At 37.4% G+C, this 18,405-nt stretch overlaps 1 protein-coding gene and 1 pseudogene across 5 annotated transcripts in view; one reads left to right on the plus strand and one right to left on the minus strand.

The window, feature by feature from the left end:
• KATNAL1 (katanin catalytic subunit A1 like 1) overlaps positions 1–18,405 on the plus strand; it is a 121,494-nt gene that overhangs the window by 14,349 nt on the left and 88,740 nt on the right. For 3 of the 5 annotated variants that reach the window (XR_008426437.1, XM_045188152.2, XM_024580853.3), the window contains exon 2: positions 16,422–16,597. Coding sequence is in view for 4 of the 5 variants with exons in the window: in XM_045188152.2 (XP_045044087.1) it covers positions 16,436–16,597 (162 nt within the window). In the remaining variant the exon portion in view is untranslated. Of the gene's footprint in view, positions 1–15,019; positions 15,052–16,421; positions 16,598–18,405 lie in introns of all 5 variants that reach the window. The other 2 variants (XM_045188154.2, XM_045188153.2) reach the window with 1 other exon arrangement.
• On the minus strand, positions 2,444–2,824 carry LOC112323149 (iron-sulfur cluster assembly 1 homolog, mitochondrial pseudogene; annotated as a pseudogene).

An 18,405-nucleotide genomic window follows, 5' to 3' on the forward strand; every position in this document is an offset into this window, starting at 1 on the left:
TGGGTTGACAATTATATTATTACAAGCTAATGAGCATAAAGCTACTGCTCTAAGTTTTGGTGCTTTTTATGACATTAGTACATATGATAAACATAAGGAACTCAGCTACTTCAATTCATAAGACTTGACTTTCAAAAAAACCCGTCACAGCCTGGTTAGTTAGCTCGGTTGATTAGAATTGATCCAAAATGCCAAGGTTGTGGGTTCAATCTCTGGCCAGGGTACATTACAAGAATCTACCAATGAATGTGTAAATAAGTGGAACTATAGATTTATGTCTCTCTCTCTCTTCTTTCCTCTCTCTAAAATCAGCAAATAAAAATAAAAACAACAACAAAAAAATGAAACCATGTCATCTTCTAAAACACTTAATATATCAAACCCAGGAAATTCAATAATTAAATTACAAAAGGAACACTGTTAAAAAGAAAAATTGGTGATAAAAACATTAGATTTAAAAGTGTTAGCAATTGGACTTAGGATCCAGAAAGTGTATGCATATTGGGAAATTTAGGGAAAGACCTCTAAGTTCTGCTTTATAATCATGTGCCACTACATTCCAAAAGGGTATATTGGGTTGCTACAATGTCTTACCTGCTAGTATAAATCACTGTTTCATACTTCAACCCCCCCAAAAAAAAACCACACAGTAATTCACATAAAGGGATTTTAAAATAAGATTTTTCTCAAAATAAAATAAAAATATGACCTCCATCAAATTACATAGAAGCATTATCAGAATGTCAATCAGATAGAGAAACCAGACTCCCCATTTACCTTCACTGCCTGCTACTGGTGTGTCACAGAAGGGGAGACTCGAGTAGTCCTCTGCTCTGCAGTGTGCGGGAGGACACAAGCCCTTATCCTTCCCTGGGGTTTTGCCTCCTCAGGTACAGAATTGAAGGGGTGGGCTAGATGGCTTGTGAGAGGCCTTATAAATAAAAGGATCTAAGTCAGCTTGAGATCCCTCCTTGGGCAGATATTTAAACTGACAGAAGAAATGGATGAAGAATGGTGGGAGATATATTTTTCACCGTTTGATGCCATCACTCAAAGCCATTCAGGACCTGGCCAGGGGGCTCAGTTTGTTGGAATGTCATCCTGTGCACCAAAAGGGTGCAGGTTCGAAATCCGGTCAGGGCATGTACCTAGGTCGTGGGTTGGTCCCTGGTTTGGGTGCATATGGGTGGCAACTGAATGATTCTCTCTCACATTGATAGCTCTCTCGGTCTCTCTCACCCTCCCTCCCTTTTTTTCTTTCTAAAATCAATAAACGTATCCTCGGGTGAGGATGAAAGAAAAATTCTGAGCTGCAGTTCAAGGAAATCTTTGATACTTTCATCTAATGGCTGATGCTGCTAAAGGGTGAGCAAATGAGAATAAAATTTTAGGTAAAAATGTAGAAAAGCCATGCCAAGTTTGGGTGGAAAACCAGGCACCACCATGTGAACCTAGCAGTTAGGACTCTCTGCCTCTGAATTTTAAGAGTCATCAATCTGACCTGGAGAGATACATGTTCAAGCCATCGACAGAGCTGTATATGAGGGGGGATCCCCCCAAAGTCTGGGATTTACTTATTAAAAATTGTGTATTCTTACATGTTTAAACTTTAGTCACCTTCAGAGTACTCTCCATTTGATGCAATATACCTATTGAGACATTTTTTCCATTGTTCAAAACTTTTTGAACTTGTCAGCTTTGATGCCTTTTAGTGCTTCTGTTGTTTTTTGTTTCACCTCTTCCACATAGGCAAAATGTTTCCCTTTGAGGACTTTTCTCATCCAGGGAAACAAAAAAAACCTCACACAGGGTGAGACCCGGTGTATAGGGAGGGTGGGGCATGGGGGTCATGCCGTTTTTGGTCAAAAACTGCTGAACACTCAGTGCGTTGTGGGCAGGTGTGCTTGTAAATCAACCATCATGAAATAGGCAAATGAGTTGAGTCTTCAGAAAAAACTCACTGAAGCCGAAGGTAGCCTGTCACAACAACACCAGCTGGTACACTGATACACATGGGTTTCTAGAACACTCACCTTGTGGGGGAAACCTGTGCTACAAGGGGCCCACCCTCCAGAAGATAGTTCCGGTATTTTGGGGGTCCCCTCCATATAGTGCACACCTATTAAGAATATGTTTACTGAAATGTTCTCAGGCAGGCACAGAAAGGGTACAAGAGAATTAAGTGCAAGGTAGGATTTTTTTCTTTGCAGATCAGAAAAGTGACCCAAAGAGAGTGATGGTTTCTTACATTCTGTCTACTAAAAAGAATAGAAATATCACTTCTGATATATAACACACTGGCTTCATTTTCAAAATGCATCACTTAATTTTCCTTCTAAGTAAGCCATGCATTATAAACCTTTAGCACATGACAGTCCCGTGGTTTCTTCAGTAAGCCCAGCGTTTTTACAGGCTATCCTGGAGCCAGAGTAGTCCTGAGGAGTCAAGTAGTAAAACTTTCTCCATAGCTACATGTTCCTTTGATGTTTGGGTTATTTAACACAAACTCACTGTATAATTTGTCATCAACATAGTCCCTTTCTGTTTCTGAAAGTGTTAGCTGTGCTTTCTTTTTAATGAAAACTTTAACTCCATCTTGAACAACTTTTTCATCAGAATCTTTTGTCTTAATATATTCTGGAGTGTAAGAAAGGTCATTATACTTCTGGTTTGGAACCAACTTTCACACCTTTGTGTTCAGGCTTATCTTTAAGAAGTTTTATCTTATTTCCTGCTGAAGGTTTGAGTGTGAGGACAGCCTGGTGGGCTGCAGCTTCCTCTTGCTCGCATCCTGAATAGGGGCCTGGACAAATGAAGCCGCCATCTTTGCTATCCCAGTGCTGGGTGTCTTGGGCTGGAGCTTGGTCACCTCCTCCTCTTTCTGTGGACACTGGGTACATTGATGTCCACTGAGTTTTTAATTTAAGTGACTATATTTTTTTAATGCTAGAATTTTTTTTATCCTTTTTTATATCTTGTCCATTTTAAGATATCTCATCCTTATGTTTTTAAGTATACTTAATTTATAGTAGGTGATAGATTATTAAGAGCTTTAGATCAGTGGTCCCTAACCTTTTTGGCATGGGGGACCAGTTTCGTGGAAGACAGTTTCTCCACGGTCTGCGGTGGGGAAGATGGTTTTGGGATGATTCAAGTGCATTACATTCTAGCTCACCTCTTGCTGTGTGGCCCGGTTGGTAACAGGCCTGGACCAGTACCAGTCTGTGGTCTGGAGGTTGGGGACCTTTGTTTTAGATAACAGCATTAATTTTGCTTTATGTTGTATCATTTGCTTCTACCTCATACTGGATTATATTTTTCATGCCTTGACATATTGGATGTAATCTCAGGAGAAATACTGTGAGGCCTGGGTCAGGGATATACTGTACTTTTGTGTTTGTTTCTGCCAAGTGCCTTTAGGAGAATACGTAAATGAAAAACAAGTTTTAATATATCCATAAAATGAGATGCTACTCAGCAGTAAAATGTCGAGTTACTAATATATGCAACAACATGGTTGAATCTCAAAGGCATTATTCTAAATGAAAGAAGTGAAACAGCAGAGTATATATGGTATTATTCTCTTTATCACATTCTATAAAAGACGAAACTATAGTGATAAAGAATGCATGGTAGGAGTGGTGACTGACTGCAAAGAGTAGAAGGAATTTCCCAGGGTGATGGAAATGTTCTATACGTCAACTTTGGCGGTGGATATGCGATTGTATACACTTTTCAAAAGGAATCAAGTTGTACACTTAAAATTAGGGAATTTCATTGTATAAAAATGACATTTCATTAAAGATGATTAAAGCAAGCAAAACTTATTGATGGTAACAGAAGTCAGAATATTAATTTGCCCTAGAGGAGAAGTGCTACCTTAAGGAAACATAAAGGGTCCTTCTGGGGTGTGGAAATGTTCTGTATCTTGGTGTGGGTGTAACCTGGGTGTATCCAAAGTTAAAATTCACAGTACACTTAAGGCTTGTGCATTCTATGTATTATGTACACAATAATAAAATACAAAATAAAATACCTTGAAGAAATGATGCAATGTAAAGTTGATGAAATCTTGAAAAAAGTAGAGCAAAAGGATAAAGAGATGGAAAATAGGAGAGAAAAGCTAAGAAAATTAGAGGGCCAAGCTAGGTAGTCCAATATCTGACTTAAAAATGTTCCAGAAAGAGAGAACAGAAACAATAAAGAGATGGAAAATAGGAGAGAAAAGCTAAGAAAATTAGAGGGCCAAGCTAGGTAGTCCAATATCTGAATTAAAAATGTTCCAGAAAGAGAGAACAGAAACAATAGAAATCACCAATGAAATAATTCCAAAATTTTTCTAAAATTAAAAGACGTTGATTTGTAGATTGAAAGAGTTTCAAACAGACCCTTTTCAAAGCATATCATCAACAATTTTGGGGGTATATTTTTTAATTGAATTTATTGGGTGTCATTGGTTCTCAAAACCATAAATGTTTCAAGTGTACACAACTCAACAAAACAACTGGCCCTGGCTCGGTGGCTGAGTTGATTGGAGTGATGTTCTGTGCACCAAAAGGTTGCAGGTTTAATTCCTGGTCAGGGCACGGACCTAGGTTGTGTTTTCCCTTTAGTGGAGGAAACCCATCAATGTTTCTCTCTCTCTCTCTCTCTCTCTCAACTACATAAACATATCAACTGGTGAGGATTAAAAAAAAGCAACACATCATCTGCACACTGCATTATGTGCCCATCACCCCAAGCAAAGTCTCTTTACATCCCCATTTCATACCCCCACCCCTCTTTCCCTCTGGCTATCACCACACAGTTTTCTGGGTGTATGTTATGTCTATATGTTTTTTGATTAATCCCTTTACCTTCTTTCATCCAGTGCCCCAGTCCACTCCCTTCTGACATCTATCAGTCTGATCCGTGTATCAATGCCTGTGTTTCTATTTTGTTAGTTTATTTTGTTTATTAGATTCCACATGTAAGTGAGATCATATGCTATTTGTCTTTCTCTGACTGGCTTATTTCACTTAGCATAATGCTCTGCTGGTCCATCCATGCTGTCACAAAAAGGAAGATTTCTTTTTTTTATGACCGAGTAGTAGTACATTGTGTAAATGTACCATAGTATTTTATTCACTCATCTTCTGATGGGCACTTGGGCTGTGTCAAGATCTTGGCGATTGTAAATAATGCTGCAATGAACATAGAGGTCCATATGTTCTTTTGAATTAGTGTTTCAGGTTTCTTAGTATCTATTCCCAGAAGTGGGAATGGCTGGGTCAAAAGGCAGTTCCATTTTGAATTTTTTGAGGAAACTCCCTACTGTCCTTCCACAGTGGCTGCACAAGTCTGCATTCTTACCAGCAGTGCATGAGATTTCCCTTTTCTCTACATCCTTGCCAACACTTGTTTTTTGTGGATTTATTGATGATAGCCATTCTGACAGGTATGAGGTGATACTGCATTGTAGTTTTAATATGCATTTCTCTGATGATTAGTGACATTGAGCATTTTTTTCATGTGTATATTGGACATCCGTATATCTCTAGATAAGTGTCTCTTCAGGTCTTTGCCTGCTTTTTTTTTAATTGGGTTGTTTGTGTTTCTTTATATATTTTGGAAATCAATCTCTTACCAGATATATCATTGGCAAATATGTTTTCACATTCAGTGGGTTCCCTTTTCATTTTGTTAATTAATGGTTGCTTTTTCTATGCAGAAGCTTTTTAGTTTGCATATAGTCTCATTTGTTTATTTTTCTTTATTTCCCTTGATAGAGGACATATCAGCAAAAATATTGCTATGAGAGATTTTACTGCCTATGTTTTCTTCTAGGATTTTCATGGATTTGTGACTTACATTTAAGTCTTTTATCCATTTGGAGTTTATTCTTGTGTCTGGTATAAGTTGTTGACCTTTTTTTTTTTTTTTAAGTTTCATTCTTTTACATGTACCTGTTCCATTTTTCAGTTTTTCTGGCACCATTTATTGAAGAGACTGTCATTACTCCACTTATAGTCCTTTGTATTTCTGTGATGTCAATTGTTACTTTTCTTTCATTTTTGACTTTATTTAGGTACTCTTTTCTCTGTTTTTGAATTTATGTTATTACTCATTCTTTTAAAAAATATTTTAAATTAAATTTGTTGGTTAAACTGGTCTGGTTAAAGGTTCATCAATCTTTATCTTTTCAAAGAGCCAGCTCTTGGTTTCAGTGGTCTTTATTGTTTTTTTAAGTCTTTGTGCCATTTATTTCCACTCTAATCTTTATTATTTCCTTTCTTGTACTTACTCTGGGCTTTGTTTGTTGTTCTTTTTCTAGTCGTTTTAGGTGTAGGGTTAAGAGTGTTTATTTGAGATTTTTCTTGGGTTTTGAGATAGGCCTATAATGCTGTAAACTTCCATCTCAGGACTGCTTTCACTGTATCCCATAGATTTTGAGTTGTTGTGTGTTTCTTTTCATTTGTTTCCAGGTAATTTTTTATTTCTCCCTTGATCTCATTGTTAACCCATTTGTTGCTTAATAACATGCTATTTAGCCCCCATGTGTTTGAATGTTTTTTGTTTTTATTATTTATTTATTTTTAAATTTATTTATTTTTATTTTTTTAAGATTCTATTTATTTATTTTTAGAGAAGTGAAGGGAAGGAGAAAGAGAGGGAGAGAAACATCAATGTGTGGTTGCCTCTGACGTGCCCCCCACTGGGGACCATGTGCCCTGACTGGGAATTGAACTGGTGACCCTTTGGTCCACAGATTGGCACTCAATCCACTGAGCCACACCAGCCAGGGCATGAATTTTTTTAGTTTTTTAAAATTAAATTTATTGGGGGTGATATTGGTTAAGTATATAGCTTTCAGGTATACAACTCTGTAATACATCATCTGTATAATTGTATTATGTGTTCACTACCCCAAGTCAAGTCTCCCTATGTTTTCAGTTTTTTTCATTGTAGTTGATTCCTAGTTTCACACCATTGTAATCAGAGAAGATACTTGATATAATTTCAGTCTTTTTAAAAAAAATAATATTTATTTATCTTTTGAGAGAGGGAAAGGAAAAGGAGAGGGAGAGGAACATCAATGTGAGAAACATTAATTGGTTTCCTCTTGTATGCACTCCGACCTAGGACTGAACTTGTAACCCAGTCGTGTGTCCCCACTGGGTACAGCTAGCAAACCCTTCTGCAGGACCTGAGCATGGCAGAGGAGTGTCACCAGTAGCTGGAAAACTGGGCAGTGCATTACCCTGGCTGGTGCTGTAACAGTAGGAGTGCTTGACCCTGGGAAAGTGGTGTCCGGGTCTCTTAAAGACTCCCTTCCTTCCTGGTTGGATTGAATTCCCCACTGATTTTCATCACCAGATACTATGCAGGCTCATCTTCCTTTCTCTGTTGCCCTGGGCTAAGGGATCCCTATATGGGGTTGAGACTCCATGCTCCTGGGGGCAGAGAGTTTTGTACCCGAGATATTTCTCTGGCTTCTCAGCTGCCATGTGTAGGTGTGGGGGCCAGCCCTTTGTCTCTGCCCTTTTTACCAGTCTGTGGCTTTCTAAAAGTCTTAATTATAGTATTTCAGTTCAGATAGCCTTCAGTTTATTATTCAGGTTGATTGCTCTATAATTTAGCTGTAAATCCTGTTTGGCGCCAGGAGCAAGTGAGTACTTCCACCTGTTCTGCATCTTGGAACATCATCACCAACAATTTTAGAGACCATGTGTTCAAGAGAAGTTCCTACACAGTTGTAGAAAGGGCAAAAAGCCAAACAAACACCCTCCCCCCTGCAAAAAAAAAAAAGATGATAATAAAGGATCAGGAATTTGAATGACTCCCATCTTAAATTGAAACCTAGAAGGTAATAGAGCAGTGCCTTCAAAATTCTGAAGGAAAATTATTTCCATACTAGGATTCAGGAGCCTGCCAAAACTATCACGGAAGTATGAGAGTAGAATAAAGGCATTTTCAGATGAGCACAGTCTCAAAAACTTTACCTCCCTTCTGTGGGGAAAAAATGAGCTCCATAGGAAATGGAGTAAACCAAGAAGAAGAAAGACATGTGCTAGACAAAAATGAGAGAAAAACATAAAATTCATTAGTTAGTTTTAGTAGCTATGGTAGATTCCCTAGGATTTTCTCCATTAACAATCATGTTATATGTGAATAGAAATAGTTTCTTTTTTTCCAGTCTATATACCTTTTAATTTTTCTTGCCTCATTGCACTGGTTAGAACCTTTAATTCTAATTTTGAATAGAGGGAGTGAGAGCAAATATACTAGCCATGTTTTCTTGATCTTGGGAGAGAGCACTGAGTCTTCCACAGTAAGTATGATGTTAACTTTAGGAATTTCATAATGCTCTTTAGGCTGAGGAAATTCTATTCTTAATTTGCTAAGAGTTCTTATGGATAGTATTGAATTTTGTCACATGCTTTTCTTTACATCTGTTGAGATAATATGTTTTATTTCTAGTCTCAAAATTATGTTGATAGGGTGGCAGAGTAGGTGGAAGTTATACTGCTTACCTCCTCACAGGACCAAACTAGAATTACAACTAAAATATAGAATAATCAATCTGAATAACCAAGTGAAGATTAGCTGAATACAAGAATTTACAGAAGAAGCCACATCAATAATGGTAGGAAGAGTGAAGATGGCAAAAAGGACTGGGAGAATTCAGAGGGATAACTCAGCTGCAAAATTCTCCCTGAGGAGTATGGTCTCAACTCCATGTCAGGCTTCCCAGCGTGGAGCACCAGAACCAGGAAGAGGAGCCCACAAAATATCTGGCTGTGAAAATCAGCTGGGATTTTGCACACCAGAGAGAGACTAGAGTTCGCTAGAAGCCCAGGTGCCCACTTAAAGGGCCAGTGCACAAAATCTTGTTTGCAACCACTCACCCTGGTTTCCAGGAGAGGAAGGAGGCTCAGAGTGGACTAGTGGAAGGAGAGACTGGGTTGTGTGGTTTCAGGGACAGGGCTAAAGGGACAGCTACCAGGGTTCCTGTGCTGAATCCCTCTCCCACACTGCCCATAGACACCATCTTTATTGGGTTAAGCACACCCCTCCATATGGCATCAGCCAACCCCCTGTTGCCCTGCCCTGCCAACCTCATACCCTGTGGAGGATTCAGCTGCCAGGGTTGGTGGTGTCGAGGTCCCAGTGGACTCAGGGTATCAGAGACTGTGTTGTGTGATACTGGGGTAGGGGACATTCCTCTTTACCCCAACCTGCCTCCTGTTTGGTGCCGCCCCCTCATGGGAGCCAGAAGTAAACCCATATCAATAATGGTCAGTTAATATTTGACAAAGGAGGCAAGGACATAAAATGTGTTAAAGATGGTCTGTTCAGTAAATGGTGTTGAGAAGAGTAGACATACACGTGTAAAAAAATGAAACTAGACCACCTTCTTACACCATGTACAGGAAGAAACTCAAAATGGATTAAAGACTTAAATTTAAGAATTGAAACCATAAAACTTTTAGTAGAAAAAATAGGCAGTAAAATTTCTCACATTTCTCTTGGCAATATTTTTTCTGATATATCTCCTTGGGCAAAGAAAATAGAAAAAAAATAAATGGGACTACATCAAAGTAAAAAGTTTTTGCACAGCAAAGGAAACTATCAAAAAAAAAAAGAGAAAACAACCTAGTGAATGGGAGAAGATACTTGCCAGTGATACATTTGATAAAAGGTTAATATCCAAAATTTATAAGGAACTCATACAACTCAATAACAAAGAAAACCGAATTCAATTAAAAAATGGGCAAAGGACTTGAATAGACACTTCTCCAAAGAGGACATACAGATAGCCAATAGACATAAGGGGATGCTCAATGTAACAGAGAATTGTGGATTAAAGCCACAGTGAGATATCACCTCATACCTGTCAGAATGACCGTCATCGATAAATCAAGAAACAACAAGCATTTGTGAGGATGTGGAGAGCAGGGAACCCTCACACACTGTTGATGGGAATGTAGATTTGTGCAGCCACTATGGAAAACAATATGGAGAGTCCTCAAAAAATTAAAAATGAAACTGCCTTGTGACCCAGCAGTTCTATTTTGGGGTATGTAGCCAAAGAAACCCAAAACACTAATTTGAAGAAATATGTGCACCCCTATGTTCCTTCTGATGTTGTTTACAGTGGCTGGGATATAGAGGCAACCCAAGTGCCCATAGACAAATGAATAAAAAAGTGATGGCATGCGTGCGAGTGCGAGCACACACACACACACACACACACACACCCAGGAATATTACTCAGCCATAAAAAAGAATGGAATCTTAACATTTGTGACAGCCTGAATAGACTTCGAAGGTACTGTATTTTTCCGACTTTAAGATACACTGGACCATAAGATGCACCTAGGTTTTAGAGGAGGAAATAGGAAAAAAAATTTTGAAGCAAAAAATGTGGTAAAATGTTTAATAACATCCTTTAAAGCAGAAACCCTTTTCTGCTTTGACATCTTTCCACAATTATGGTAGATTCAGCAGGAGACTATGGTACACTATTGTATCTTTCTACAACAAAATACAGTAATGACAGAACTATCAGCACTGTGCCCTTCATAGTTATGGGGGCACTGTAGCTGAGAACATCAGTGGATGACGCACTGTTATGGAGGGGTCTGCTGTGACACTGTTATGGGGGGATCTGCTGCTGGAGGGCCACAGGTTGTGCAACACTCTTACATGGGGACAGCAGTTTTGCACAACCTGTGTGGCTCTGCAGCTGTTGCCAAATTACAGCTCCCATCATCCCAACCTGTCCAAGCATGATGGGAGTTGTAGTTTTGCAACAGCTGTGGGGCCACATTGACAGGTGACCCTGTAGTGGAATTCGCCTATGTTAATGTTAAGGGGACACACCAGTCAGGTGATGGAGGCACATACGGGCGCCACAGGCTTTCTTCTCCTAACGTGCCTGCACCACCTGTACCCTCCTCCCTAGCACTACAGTATGCCACAGCGGGGACTCCGCTGCTGCCTCCCTTGCTATGCACCACGGGGACACCCCCTCCTCCCAGCCCAGGGCCCGCAGCATCACCCCACTCCTGCTGCTGCTGGCTTCCTGCAGTGGTGGTCCTGCTGCTGCCTCCTGTGACCCCATGCACCGCCTCCCCCCCAGCCCCCCAGCGAGCCAGGTAAGCTACATTCGGGCTATAAGATGTATCCCCATTTCCCTCCCAAATTTGGGAGGGAAAAGTGCTTATAGTACGAAAAATATGGTATTGTGCTGGGTGAAATGGATCAGCCAGAGAAAGGCAAATACTATATGTTGTCCCATTCATAAATTACATGTGGAATCCACTTACATGTGGAATCTAAAGGACAGTATAAATGAACAAACAAAACAGAAATAGACTTTTAGATACAGAGAACAGACTGGTGGTTGCAGGGGCAGGGAGATTAGAGGACTGGATGAAAAAGGCGAAGCGATTGAGAAACAGATTGGTGTTAACAAAATAGTTACAGGGTTGTAAAGTACAGCACTGTGAATGTAGTCAATCATGTAATAACCATGTATGGTATCAGGTGGGTACTGGAAATATTGAGGGGAACATTTTGTAAACTATATGATTGTGTAACTGGTATGCTGTACATTCAAAACTATTACAAATTAATATTCAATGTAAACTAATTTAAAATAAAACTATATTGATTTGTTTTAAATATAATAAAACACCTTACATTTTTGGTATAAACCCCTGTTGGGCATAATGCATTATCTTTTTAATATATTACTGGATTTGATTAGCTAAAATTTAAAGATTTTTGTATCTGTTCCTGAGTGATATTTGTATATAAATTTCTTATAATGTCTGATTTTGTGTCAAAGTAATGCTGGTCTTAAAGTGTGAATTGGATTTTTTTCTACCTCTTCTTTTTTTCTGAGAGATTTTGTTTAGAATTGATTTTATTTTTTCCTTAAATGCTTGGGAGAATTCACTAGTGATGCCATTTGGATCTGGAGTTTCCCCCCACCCCTTGCCCCGGGGAAATCTTATGTTACAAATTGAATTTCATTGAATGCTATAGAACTACTCAGGTTAATTACTCTATTTCTTCTTGAGTAAGTTTGGTATGTTGTGACCTTCATAGAATTTGTCAGTTTCATTAAGCCCTCTTTTACCTTTTAACATCTCTGAGGTTTGTAGTAGCCCCTCCTTCATTTCTGCTTTGGCCACATGTTTTCTCTCTCCCTTTCTTGGTCAGAGTCATTAGAGATTTATCAATTTTAGTGATTTTTCCAAAGAACCAGCTTTTGGATATGTTGATATTTTCTGTTTCTGTTTTACTGATTTCTGCTGTTAACTTTATTATGTTCTTCCTTCTTCTTTTGGGTTTAATTTACTTTTATTTTCCTAGATTCTTATGACAAGCTGAAAGCAGGAGTTGGCAAACTATAATTTAAGGCCAAATTCAGACTGCCACTTGATTTTGAATGCCCCATGAACTAAGAATGGTTTTGCATTTTTTTAATGTTTAAAAAAGTCAGAATAATACTATTCCGTGACATGTGAAAATTAAGTGAAATTCAGTTATCAGTGTCCATAAATAAAGTTTTATTGCAACCACACTCATTTGTTTACATACTGTCTGTGGCTTCTTTTGTGCTGGAATGACAGAATTCAGGAGTTGTGACAGATTTTTATGGCGTTCTCATTGCTTTGCATTGTTGCTTGGTGCACTATAATTACAGTGATTCAAGTGCCGTGATTTCACTGTACTGTGACGTTTTACATACACATCATGTCAAAACAAGGAAAGATGAGAAAAATGGACTTGACATGTTACACTTTCAAAGCACAATGGAGTGTAGACTATTGAATTAAGTGACAAAGCATTGTGATTATTAAGCAGTGACACTGTAGATGTGCCAATGAAATGCAATATATACTGACATTACCAGACTAATCACTCATCATAATATTCCCAACTAGTAGCAGAGCAATGGTCAGAAAAACTAGAAAACTTAAAAAGGAATATTTTATCACAGCAGGATTTCTTTACCAGATTGAAAAACAAAAATCAGGCTGCACCCAGATTAAGTTTCTGAGTGTCTAATTTGTTAAGCAAGCAAGGAAATTGTTTACTGATGGGGTATTAACTAAATCATGTTTGATTATAGCAGGCAAAGATATGTGTTTGGAGAAAATAAATTTGTTTAAGGCTATTAACCTTTTTTTTCTAAGATTTTATTTATTTATTTTCAGAGAGAGGAGAAGGGAGGGAGAAAGAGAGGGAGAGAAACATTGATGTGTGAGAAAAACATCGGTTACCCTCTTGTTTGCCCCCAAATGGCCCAGCTCGCACCCAGGCATGTGCCAGGGACAGGGAGTCGAACCAGCAACCTTTGGATTCACAGGCCAGCGCTCAGTCCACTGAGCCATGCCAGCCAGGGCAAGACTATTAACCTTTTGGTAGGAACAGTTGCTGGAAGAGTTGAGGGTACCAATAATCAATTGAAAAGAAGTCAAATGATTTTCAGTGGTTTTCCTTGGCTCTTGATGAATTGACAGATGTTACAATTGTCATTGTTGTTTACTTGAGAAGTCAATGATGAGTGTGAAGTTACTGAAGAATTAGTTTTAATGAATAGTGTTCATGAAGTAAGTACAGGCAAGAATATTTACAACATCTTGAGAAAACACTAAGTCTGTACTACCTGAAGTGGAATCTGCTAAGATGCCAGACAGCTAATGATATAGAACAAAAAGGCTTAGGTGAACAAATTTACAAAACTGTGAAAATGTAAGGTGGTTAAGGTCTATATCCATTATTTATTTACCAGCAGGTATTTTGGAGAGAATGTTTGAATCTGTCATGTAATATGGAACCAGCAGTGTCTCAAAAGTATTGCTCTTGTGGACTTAGCCATTGTCAGTCCTATGAATTTTTGTCAGAAATTGAAGCTAAATATCTGAACCTGCTCTACCACATGACATAACAGTCAGCAGCTCTGCAGTGGTAAAGTTCTATTACAATATTTTTGAACTTAGGGCTGATTTGCAGTTTTTCTGAATCAGAGGAACTGCTCTCAACCACTATTACTGAACACTGAATGGATTTGGAAATTAGTTTTTTACTGCAGACTTGATGTTTTTTAAAGGATTCCATCTAAAATTACAAGACAAAACTGCTTTACATGCAAATCTAGAAGTTGTTTCAATGCCACCTAATGCTGTTTAACTCACAAGTGCTATCAAGCTGTTTAAAAATGTATTTTTTTATCCTGGTGCAAGGACATGCTTATTGATTTTAGAGAGAGGAGAAGGGAGGGAGAGAGAAACAACACTCCAGCCAACTGAGACACACTGGGTAGGGCTGTCAAGCTATTTTATACAGCTTTCTATGCAGTCAAAAGTTAAAGCAAAGAAGTGAGATCATCATTCCCCTTTTCCCCTCTGACTAGATTGGCAGGACATATATTTTCTGAGCTCAAACTACAGTTTTAGCATCTTTCAGACTTTGATGCAAGTAAAAAAGATATTTTCATATTAAAAAATCCATTTAACTGTGGGTGAGGCATTTCCTCCTAACCTTCAATTAAAAGAGATTAATCTACAATGTAGTGACACGCAAGAGACAATTATCAAGAGTAAATTCTTTAAATGCCTTCCAAACAACAATTACGCTGAATGAAATTGGATGCTTGTGATTTGATATCTGTATGTGACAGTCCCTATCTGGATCAAAAGACATTTTCAAACATGCAAGACATAAAATCTTATTAAAAATCAGTACTAATGTATGAACATTTGCTTTTGATGGTGGGGTAGAGTAACTTTGAATCCAGACTATTAAGTGAAATATTTTTCCTCCCCACAAAAGTTTCATTTTCATTAGGAGACCTATTTTACAAAAAGTTTCACTCAACTATTATCATTATAACATTTTGAATTTCATCAATAAAAATTGTGGAAAATTTTGTATCATTAATGTAACGACTTAACTAATGTCCTCAATATTGCATGCTGGTCCTCAAAACCTAAAATATTTTCTGTCTGGTCCCTTACAGAAACAGTTTCCTGACTCCTGCTTTACATCAAGGTATTTTTATTTTACACAGTAATGTACCTGCATATATTAGCAGAATTAATGTTTAGTCTCACAGTGCCTTTAAGAGAAAATAATATATGGAACACCTTTATTGATTGCAGATTATTCAGTATAAAAACACCTTACTGCTTTGTGTTAATATTCTAATTTGAGGAAGAGGTTTTCCATGGTTCTATATTCTGTGATAGATCTGTACAGTGTTGGAATTTCTGTGTAAAAATAGTGTACAATTTGCTGCAATGTGATTCTCAAGTAACATAGATGTTGCTTCAATGATACTATGCTGGGAGAAGGGGCAAATATAACATGACAAAACATGTAAAGGAAACAGCTCTATTTTCAAGAATGTACTGGCGTCACTTAAAATGCCTAGAACTAGATGTGGTTAATTTTGAGGAAGAGTGTTAGAGGCCCATGAAGAAAAGGGGCAGTGGAGAAAAGCCAAGCTATCCACACCAAACTGATTCCTTTGGGAAGGCACAGAAAAATACTTACTGGTTTACTGTTCCAGGAAATAAAAATAGGGCAATTTGGATTTCTTCCCAGGATGTCATTCTTATGTAACCCTGGACTTTTTACTCTTTGTAGTCTTGGATGAAAAGTCTGGGATGATTCTGGGAGATGTGTGGAAAGCCTGGAAGAAAAACCAGGAGGACGGGCTAGGGGGCTTTGGTACAAACCAGAGATTCAGATGATGGTTTTCTAGCATCTTGTAGTATAGAAAAGATAGTGATAGTTGTTTGCACACACAAAAAGCTATAGAGAATGACAGGATCTGAGTGATTACAGTTGAGGAACAGAAAGGGCTAATGTAGTTTAATTCACAGGATTTTGCTTAGATATAAGTTGTATGACACATTAAATGCATATAAATTATGCATGGGTAGCTATAGGACTGTTCCTTTAAAATGTATTTCTTCAGTGTGACTTTTTGTTCTTGGGCCAAATAGTTTCACTGAGAATTGATTTATGCAGTTTTAATTGACATCAGTGGAAAATATGTGATATTTACATATTTCTACATTGTCAAGGGTAAATTGCATGGAATAAAGCAAGATCATCTTTACTATTGCAGCTTGTAGTCATTATAAATGAGCAAGGAAAACCAGTACCTGTAACATGAATCAGTAGTTCAGAGCTGTGTAATTTCTTATTATCTCCTTGGGTGGTGTTCTTTTGTGATCTCCTTTGTGCTGCCAAAATTAGCAACTTTGTTCAGTACTGTAAGATGCATTCGGATAACCTGAAGAAGAGAACCATCTTGACTTTCCAAGTAGTTTTAAGCTGGTATTTTAAAGAATAATAAAAATATTTTAAAGTTGGTGCTGAAAACTTAATAAAAAGTCATATTTAATGTTTAGGTCTCTGAAAAAAGATGAACTTGGCCGAGATTTGTGACAATGCAAAGAAAGGAAGAGAATATGCACTTCTTGGCAATTATGACTCATCAATGGTGTATTACCAAGGGGTGATCCAGCAGATTCAGAGACATTGCCAGTCAGTCAGAGACCCCGCTATCAAAGGCAAATGGCAGCAGGTAAGGTCACAGTAGCCATTGAGTCAGGGCAGTAGTCTATTGTACTTGAAAGATTGGAGCTTGAGATGTTGTAAATAGTTGTTATATGGCTGAATACTGAGATATATTTAAAATGTACTCTAAATAATTTTTTGTCTTGTCCAGTTAATATTTTATATATTTTTGATTATTTCATGAGTCATACATCAAAGAGAATTGGGTTGGCCAAAAGTCTGTTTAGTTTTTTCCATAAAATAAAAGACACATTTTTTTCATTTTCACCCATAATTTTATAGATTCGGATATTTTGAGTATGTCAGCTGTCTACCACATGGTATAACATTAATTGTTCTCAGTTAATGTCTTGATTTGATCACTGTCAAATTCACCTGGTCTGCCTGACCATGGAGCATCATTCAGCGAGAAATCTCCAATATGAAACTTCATAAACCACTTTGGACATGTTTGATCAGTCACAGCACCTTCTCTATACACTGCACTAATCTTTTTTTGGATTTCAGTTGCATTTTTACTTTCTTTGAAATAATAAAGCATAATATGCTGAAAATGTTGCATATTTTCTTCCATCTTCAATATTAAAATGGCTACACAAAAATTCACCAATTTTGATAAGTTTTTCTAAATGCATATTGATATGACAGCTGTCACAGTGCAATTCTAGCAAAATTGTTTTGAATGAAGTTAAAGACAACTAAGCACTACTAGAGCCATATTACGGAAAAACCAAATGAACTTTCTGGACAACCCAACTTAATTCTAATTGAATCTACTTTTAATTTTTAAAAAGTTTCATGATCAGTTGCCTAATTTTGAGTACAAATTTTTGAAATAAGGTATGGCTACTTGCCCTTTCCACTTGCAACTTAGCATGTAGTTTTGACCCATGAAATGAAACTTTTCCTTTAAGAAAGTTTCCTCTTTTCCCTGGCCTGGTAGTTCACTTGATTGGAATGTCACTGCATACACCAAAAGGTTTCGGGTTTCATTCCTGGTCAGGGCACATACCTAGGTTACAGGTTGGATGCCTGGTTGGGGTGCATACATGTGGCAACTGATTGATGTTTCTCTCACACTAATGATTCTTTCCCTCTCTAACCCCTTCCTTCCTGTCTCTAAAATTAATAAAACATATCCTTTGGTGAGGATAAAAAAAAGTCTCCTTTTCTTTTGAAAGACTCTTTACAAATACAAAGAAGTCACTAATCTAATAAAAAAACACTAATATATTTGCTGTCTCTTGAGTATACAACTTGATTATATAATAGTAGTTAAAAAAAAACCATGAATTATATTTTCCCCACTTATTCTTAAAACTTAAAATTCTTTTAAAATTAATAGTGCAGAGTCAAGCATTTCTTTGAAGTTTCCATTTTATGTACTAATGCATTTTAAGTGTTTCTTCTAATTTTTCTGCTAGTCAGTTTGATGTTTACTAAATTTCCAGGTTAAATTTGGCTTATTTTTCAGCCTAAGTGTTACCAGATTATATTGAGTGAGAACAATATACTTGCTCTAACTCAAGTTGAAATTTTTAGTTGTTTTCTTCTATCCTGCATACTAGCCACAGATAAGAGTGGTTTACTGATCTAGCATGGAAATATTTTTGACGTGTTCTTAATTGTGTTAAGTAGTTGCCATTTCTATTCAAATATTTCTACTATATTTCTATTAGTTTCTAAAATTTCATTTCTCTAAGTATTTCATATAATTGCGTCTATGAGCAATTGAATTTTACCTAGGTTTTTCTTTGGTTCTTCATCTCCATTATATGTTCCTTTCTATATATTTTTCAAGATAAAATTAAGGGA

Source organism: Desmodus rotundus, chromosome 3, assembly GCF_022682495.2.
Source record: "Desmodus rotundus isolate HL8 chromosome 3, HLdesRot8A.1, whole genome shotgun sequence".
NCBI lineage: Eukaryota > Metazoa > Chordata > Mammalia > Chiroptera > Phyllostomidae > Desmodus > Desmodus rotundus.